General features: G+C 41.1%; 1 protein-coding gene across 1 annotated transcript; it reads left to right on the top strand.

The window, feature by feature from the left end:
* Positions 1-376: 376 nt before the first annotated feature.
* Positions 377-7,011, top strand: LOC132404660 (transmembrane protease serine 9-like). The gene is made up of 6 exons (XM_059988980.1): positions 377-1,091; positions 1,931-1,996; positions 4,106-4,274; positions 4,579-4,838; positions 5,170-5,303; positions 6,395-7,011. Exons 1-6 carry the CDS (start codon positions 950-952, stop codon positions 6,557-6,559), a joined length of 936 nt encoding a protein of 311 aa, XP_059844963.1. The 5' UTR covers positions 377-949; the 3' UTR covers positions 6,560-7,011.
* The last annotated feature ends 502 nt before the right edge of the window (positions 7,012-7,513 follow it).

Below are 7,513 nucleotides of genomic sequence, written 5' to 3'. Positions count from 1 at the left end.
CCCAACTTAAGAACGTTGTGCCAACCAATCAGATCTGTCTGGGTACGTGTGGTAACTTTCTGCCCAGTAGAGAGCTGGGTGGGATGAGATTTCTGAAGGACAGTAATCTGGTTTGTGTCTTTTAGCAGGAGCTGTGAAGTGGGGCAGAAGGGAAGATAATCGCCCAATGCCATTTGAAGGAGAGACGCCATTGTGCAAGTTTTTGTCCAAATGAATGGCTCCAAGGAGTAAGTACCAATAGTCCTGTGTTAGCCAGTTCGTTCGAGGGAAGTCGAACTGTGACTGATGTCTTCATGCAGACTGCGGGGTTCAGCACGTGAGTATTGCGATATACCCGAACTCCTGCGCCGTATCGGTCCCTGCAGTTCCGTTGGATTCATCAGCTGCGTGGAGAGGGGAAGGGCAATAAATTGCTCTCCATATCGTACCACACCCAACGATATGCACGGTCGACCCGGACCGAAGCAGGGCCGCAAATTCCATCTCTGTCACCTACCCCACCCACTCAGAAGTTCTTCCTCAACTCATCATCGTTCCTCCAGTTTTCAACCTCCCACAATCATTAACAAATGCAAAAGAAAGGATTCTATTTCCTCCTGGAGTTCAGACAGCTGAAAGAGCGGGGGGAAAGAAGCCCTTTTTTTACACTTTGGTCAGGCCGTTTAACTCATTAACGAAACAGCGCGCTCGTCAACTTCCCGCACGTACCAACAAATTCATCCCACTTGTCGGACCTGCTTGTACTTGTTTCGCGAGCTCGCCAATGAAAGTCGGTTAACGGCAGATGACCGCATCGGGACACGGAAAATTACGCATCGGCTCCTACCTGGGGGCAGATGACGTCACGCGCCCATCTGGATAAGTTGCGGCCGGTTGGCGCGTCGTCTTCATTCCTCCCAGGTGGTTGCTATCCGAGAGTAAGCAGAGGACCTGCGCTCCAGTGGTCAAAATGAGCAACGTGAATGTAGAATCGGCCAAGACCGAAGAAGTGAAGACTCGGATACCGACGGACAGACTTTTAAAGATACTAGCAATAACAACCACCACGCTGTTTGTCTTAATAGCTGCAGCACTGACTGCTTTTATATTAGGTGAGAGGTTTTGCATTTTAATTGTCGGCAACTAGTTTGATTTGAATTTCTAAATTAATCTCTCTTGCCTGACAGTGATTGTTTTAATTCTCAGGAAGTTGATTATTCCATAGGCGGTTTGTGTCTGTAAATGAAACGTTAAGCTTCTTTCAAACACGCACAGAATTCTGGAGGAACTCAGCCAGTCAAACGTGCCTTACTTGCTGAGTTGCTGTGGCATTTTGTGTGTTGCTCAAGATTGGCAGCTTCTGTAGAATCCCGTGTTTGTGCTAAACTTCTTTCAACTATGCCTTTCGTAATAGTTCTGATAAGGGGGCTGCATCCCTCTCGACGTGTTAGATTCTTTCCATGCTAACGCTTCCTAAAGACTATTGAAGTATATGTCAATTTTGATTTTTATGGTGCAAATTTTGATTTGCGGCTCTTTGTTCTTGTGCGTTTGATGTAACTTTGGGATCTTGATGCAAATTTGCGGGTGTTGGGTCTCTCGAAAACTGCGCGCTTGACATGCTACTCAGCTGAATGGAAGGTTTGCGCTTGCTTTCAGTTCAATAGAGTGAGCATTGAATTGGACTAATTTAGTGATATGATCTAGCCAAATGTCTCCTGTAATATAACCAGCCACCTTCTGGTGAAGGGATAGATAGATGCAGGAGCATCTTATCTAGGAAACGAACTCTGTCGAAATGAGTGTAAATGAAACATGATGAATATCTCACTTTGAGTTTCTATCATTGGGCCAAATATAATTAAACTGACTCGAGTTTTGTTTAATAAGTGCAGATGTGTTAATGTTGGTTGGCGATGTATAGTAACTTTGTAAATGTTCTATATTACAGTCTTTTACTTCTCTCACAAATGCATGGAAAATGAGGCTTGCAGAACATCAGATTACGCTGCCTGTGGTAAGTAATATGAATGCAGGTGGACCTTTCAGTCTTCAGTACTCACTACCCAACAACTTTATGCTGAACTCTTATTCTCCCCACATTTCCATCACCTCCTTTCCAGATTGTGCCCTTTGGCCACTATAAATTGGCCTCGTTTTAGGCAAGGAACCTCAGTCCCTTGTGTTCTTGAATTGAGAGTGGGGAGGGAGAAGTGAGGGTGGATGAGGAGCAGGAAACATCAGAGCACCTAAACCACAACAATGTTGTCAGGAAAAGAGTGAGAACACCATATTGCACCAGAAGTTCGAATGAACCAGGGTTACTGGAGTCGTGAGGCAGTCGCTGTGCCACAGTGCTGTCTGGCTGCACATTATTCTTAGATTGCCTAATGAATGAATCATTGAGAAAATCTGCTATTATTATAGTCCTGCTGCTATTATTTGAAACGAGACTCAAAATAAACTGCCTCTGGAGGCTTTAACTTGAAAAGCAACTCGAATAGCTTTGGATTCAAGGTTCTGTACACAACGATACTGAATACTCATAATCTAGATTTACTTCTGTATCAACTGATTTTTCAATGCAATGGCTTTTTTTGCAAAGCGTGTAGAAGGGTGATAAAGCTGAACTGTAGAAATTTACCAGATTAAAACCTGAAATGGTAGAATACAGATTATAGTATGTTCAGTGGTGATGTTCTCTGAAGTAATAGGAGAAAATGTAGTTGGTACTCAGTGTACTTGAACACAAAAGCCCAAGTGGATTAGTTAATTAAGCCCTTCACCCCTTATTGGGGCATAGTCTACCAACAGCAGCTCACCAGTCTTCTGTAGTCTTCAAGTTGTCCCCAGGTGTAGACCATCTTCTTGATTTCAGCTTCAGGGTCGCATCACCAGGTATCCTTTGGCCAGTCTCTCTTCCACTTTCCCTGGGGAGTCCTCATTAGTGCTTGGCTTGCACAGACTGCGTCCTAATCATCTCCATCTTCCTGGCTTCCATGGGCTTGTGGTTTCACCATGCATCTTCTCGGCAAAGATGCGTCCTCTCTCAGGGATGAGGCCTTTGGAGTTTCTGTTGGCAATTCTGTAGCTCTGGGTTATTACGGGATGGGGTTGCTAGCCCCATCTCCTTCTGCAGCTGGACTTGGGATCATCCATGGTGGAGTTAATCAGGCTGGGTCATGGGAATACAGTGGATTCCAGTTAATTGGGACAGGTATACTTTGGCCCAATGAGGTGGCTGTCCCAATTAGCTGAAGTTTCATGGAAATATATAAAAAAAAAGTCAAGCTACCATTTAACTGAGAAAGAACTTGTATAATTAAATAAAATGCAGGACAAATTGAAACACCACTGATGCTACTACAGTACTATGAAACTCAGTTCCTAATAGTTAGCAAAGGAGGAATTCATCTCGAGTATGCTGTGTAAGTGAACAAGGTCAGCACTGACACCTAGTGCAGATAATGGACTGCCTTCATATAATGCTTTTGACAATTACATCCTTTAATCTTCATTTTCAGTGTAACATTCAAGATGATCATCGATACCTTCACATTCTTCAGAGTCTCTAACTGACTGAAGTAGTGAAATTGTTTCATTTTCACTCCTGGCCACTTCTGGCATCTTAAGTCTGGAACTGTTTTCTCACTGCTGTTTCAAGCATTCAGATTGCCTTACTGCTTTATTTCTTGTGAACTATCAGTGACCAAAGTCACTGCTTTTTGAACACATACAACTGAAAGTTTTTTTAAAACTGTTTGCTGTCAGCACAGTGTTGTCTAACAGCCACACAAGTTCACATGATTGATTCTAGTTAGAAACTGTTTGCACATTTTCTTCTGTCCCAATTAAGCAACATGGTGTCCCAAATAAACAGGGGAATCCCAGCTATTTTCTTGATTTGTTTTTGCTCTTTAAGAGTTGTCCCAAATAACCGGCTGCCCTGGTTAGCAGATGGCCCAGTTAACTAGCGTGTACTGTACTTTGTTTTGGCATCTTGTGAAAATAGTTAAGTTCCTGATAAGGAAGTGAATCAAAGCTTTTGAATTGTGATTTTAACAGATCAAGAGGGCAAATCTTTGATGGCTTGGCATATTAATCTACTTTTTTTTCCTTTGAACAGGTTGTGGTCAACAGAAAACTCGATCTGAGAGAATTGTAGGTGGACTGAAGACCTATGGTGGCGAGTGGCCTTTTGTAGCCAGTATACAGTTGAACAACCGACACGTCTGTGGAGCAACACTTATCTCGTGTAGGTGGATTTTAACAGCTGCACATTGTGTCAATGACAGGTAAATGCAACGTTCCCCCACGGCAAGCTATTGTAAAGTATTGTTTTGCCTTGCACTGTAAATTGTAATTGCATGGAAGCAGAGATGTCTGTATTGTTGCTACATTTAATTATATATTGAAGGCAACCTGTTTCAGATGTGTAATATAAAGTGCCACACTCTGCCAATTAAGTACTTTGTGCAAATACTTTAGTAAATATTCTAATTGCATTTTAAGGAAATGTTTAATTGATTCAAAGATGGATACGCGAGGCCTTGTGTTTAATCGTCACAGCCTAACATTTGCTTTCCCTCTAAATTCTAGTGATATACAGAACTGGACTGCAGTGCTTGGAATCAATTTCTTGGCTCAGCCAACAAGCAGTGTACAGAAACGAAAAATTTCAAAGATGGTCGTTCACCCCGAGGCAACATCGTCCTTTAATTATGACGTTGCCCTGTTACAGCTGTCACAGCCAGTTGAATACACTGACTTTGTCCAACCAGCTTGTCTACCTGCAGCCACAACATCCATTTCTGGCAGAAATTGTACAACCGTCGGATGGGGAAAAACAAGTGAAAATGGTACGGGTCAGACTTGTTGAATTAGCCATCTTCCATAGGTTACCTAAGATGAGCTTTTACATGATCTGTTCTGGTAGTATAGGTCTTGGGTTTAAAACAAGAACAAGCCAAGCTTGAAAAGAATAGTTTTTTTAAAAATTGCTGATATTTAAGGGAAGTAACTTTCTGGCAAGATCATTTGGATTTTTAAAATTGTTTAAATTGCAGATTGTTTAAAATGCTTGGCCATTTATCTAGGGTGTTGTGATGCAGCATAGGGGTGACTGACACTTCACGTATGTTGCCATTGTTTTGGACTGCATATTAACTTTGTGCTGTTCATTGCCAATAGGAGAGGACAGTGGAAGTCTTTTGAAGACTGAAGTGGAAGTTTTCAGCAACAGCCGATGTCGGCATTACCTGCCCAACATAACTGAACAGATGATCTGTGCGGGGGTGGCTGAAGGTGGAAGAGATGCATGTCAGGTATGGAGTTATTTGATTAGTTTTTTTCTGTGGGATGCCATGCTCTTCAGGTTAATTATATCTAATCACTTGCCATGAAATGGTAACTCAGTATTAGACCAAGCTTTTGCAGGTGAATGAATGGGGATACTGTGGAGTAATCAAGTTCTCATCATTAAAATTGTGGCAATTTCATTAGGGTCTGATAGCTTGGCTGTAATGTTGGAGCTGGCTTAATCGATGGTAGAATTCCAGAGTGACTGAAATGGTGCAGCTTGTTTATAAATACATTGCTCAAACTGTAGGGAGCTAGTTTGAACAGATTGCTTTCCACTCATCTTTTTGGAATTGACATGTGACATTTTCATTCTGTCTCCTTCACTAAATCCTTTAGCAAGGAAAGGTGTGCATGCCCTTCTGTGCATTTACTACTCACTGGGTATATCCAAGAATTGGAGACGAGCAATTGTTCTTTTAAGATTAGTGCAGTCATTTTGTAGCTGTTTTTCTGTAGCTTTCTAAAGCAGAGCTAATTTATCCTTGTGATTATACAAAAACTCAAAAATCCCACGTGCAACCCTTTTCAAAATAACTGCTGCATTCTGCATCTCAGTGGGTACAATTTCCAACAGGGCAGTTGGAAAGCACTGAATTCTGGTGTAATAACCACTTAGGCTTGTATCAGATGGAGTAGTAATAATTTAGAGAGCAATTTTCATACAATGTACTTCAAAGTGCAAACATGAAAATGCAAGACAGATCTTAGTGAAGAGATGAGATGTTAGTTCAATAGGTTTTGAGCTGGCACTGCCGACTGAATCTGCATCCCTTGTAGTTTAAGGTACTGAGTTGCACAGTTTTGGAGTGTAGTTCAAGAAAAGCTGAGTAGTGTGAGATTCATTTTCTCCTTTCACTTGCTGGTAAGACGGCACTCGGTATCCAAGATGAACATAATGAATTGCATGAATAGAAATACTAGAAAAGGCTTGTCGGTCCGAAGTATCTATGGAAAGGAACTAACACTTTGGGTTTGAGATGTGTAAGGATAGTTGGGGTTGCATGGTGATCTCCAAGTGTAACATATCCTCAACCTTGCTTTCTTTTCTTCCCAGGGAGATTCTGGAGGACCATTGCTGTGCCAAGATGAGGGTTCTCAGGCATGGTTATTGGCAGGAGTTGTTTCCTTTGGAAGAGGCTGTGGAAGACCTCATCAGCCTGGTGTATATATGCAGACAATGTCTGTTCGAAATTGGATAATGGAAAATACAAAGCAATAGCAGCCTCATTTGTGACAGTCTTTCTAGGAATTTGCCTAGATTTGTTGTGTTTTTAATACTTCCACCCCATATAGGAGTCTGTGTGGGAAATACTGTAGCTTTGGAAAAAAGCTTTCAATTTGAGCCTTAGTATAACAAGTCCCATTTGGAGAACATCTGGATTTTGAACTATCCAGCTCTATGGCAATCAACCAGCTAAAGCATAGTGCTGTTGTCATTTGTATTTTTAATAGTATTACTATTTATTAAATGGATTGCTTAAATGGTCTCCTTGGAAAACTATACGTTAGAAATATAAAAGATTCTGTTAAACTTATTATTTGGCCATACCATGGCTATTTAACCATCACAAGTGGTGGAATTCTGTATGTTACAATGTAACAATTTATAAAATGTACTGTTCACTAATGTAATGTAAGATGTGTCCAACTGTTTGCAATAAAAATATAATTTAAGATTATAAAGTTTGTCTTTAAAGCTTTGTAATTCAGAAGGGAGAACAGTGATGCATTTTCTTAAATTCATCACTACTGTACACTCGTAGTCTTTGCCCATTGGGGGAAAACAGCAGTCCTTTACCATTTGCATTGTCCTGATAATCATAAGGTCACAGCTGATCTTTTACTGTAATACCAATTTCCTGACCTAATTCCATAATCACTTAACTTTACAATGTGCTCCTTCCCAAATTATATCCCTATGTTCCACTATGCAGTATTCCATTTTTGTCAACAGAAGAAAATACCATTGATAGGGAAGACTAATTCATCAAATCTGCACAGTTCCAATCCTCAAACCAGAGTGAAAATAACTTGCATTTATAGCGAAGCCAATGAATTATGATAACTGTACTACAGGACATAAAGCATTTAATTAGTGCACAGGAGGGTCCCATGTGTTACAGAGGACCAGAATGTTTTGAAATATCCTGTGGTAGGGTGGGGGAGATTTGGT

The sequence above is a fragment of the Hypanus sabinus genome, chromosome 14 (assembly GCF_030144855.1).
Source record: "Hypanus sabinus isolate sHypSab1 chromosome 14, sHypSab1.hap1, whole genome shotgun sequence".
NCBI lineage: Eukaryota > Metazoa > Chordata > Chondrichthyes > Myliobatiformes > Dasyatidae > Hypanus > Hypanus sabinus.
This window is presented reverse-complemented; position numbering and strand designations above follow the sequence as displayed.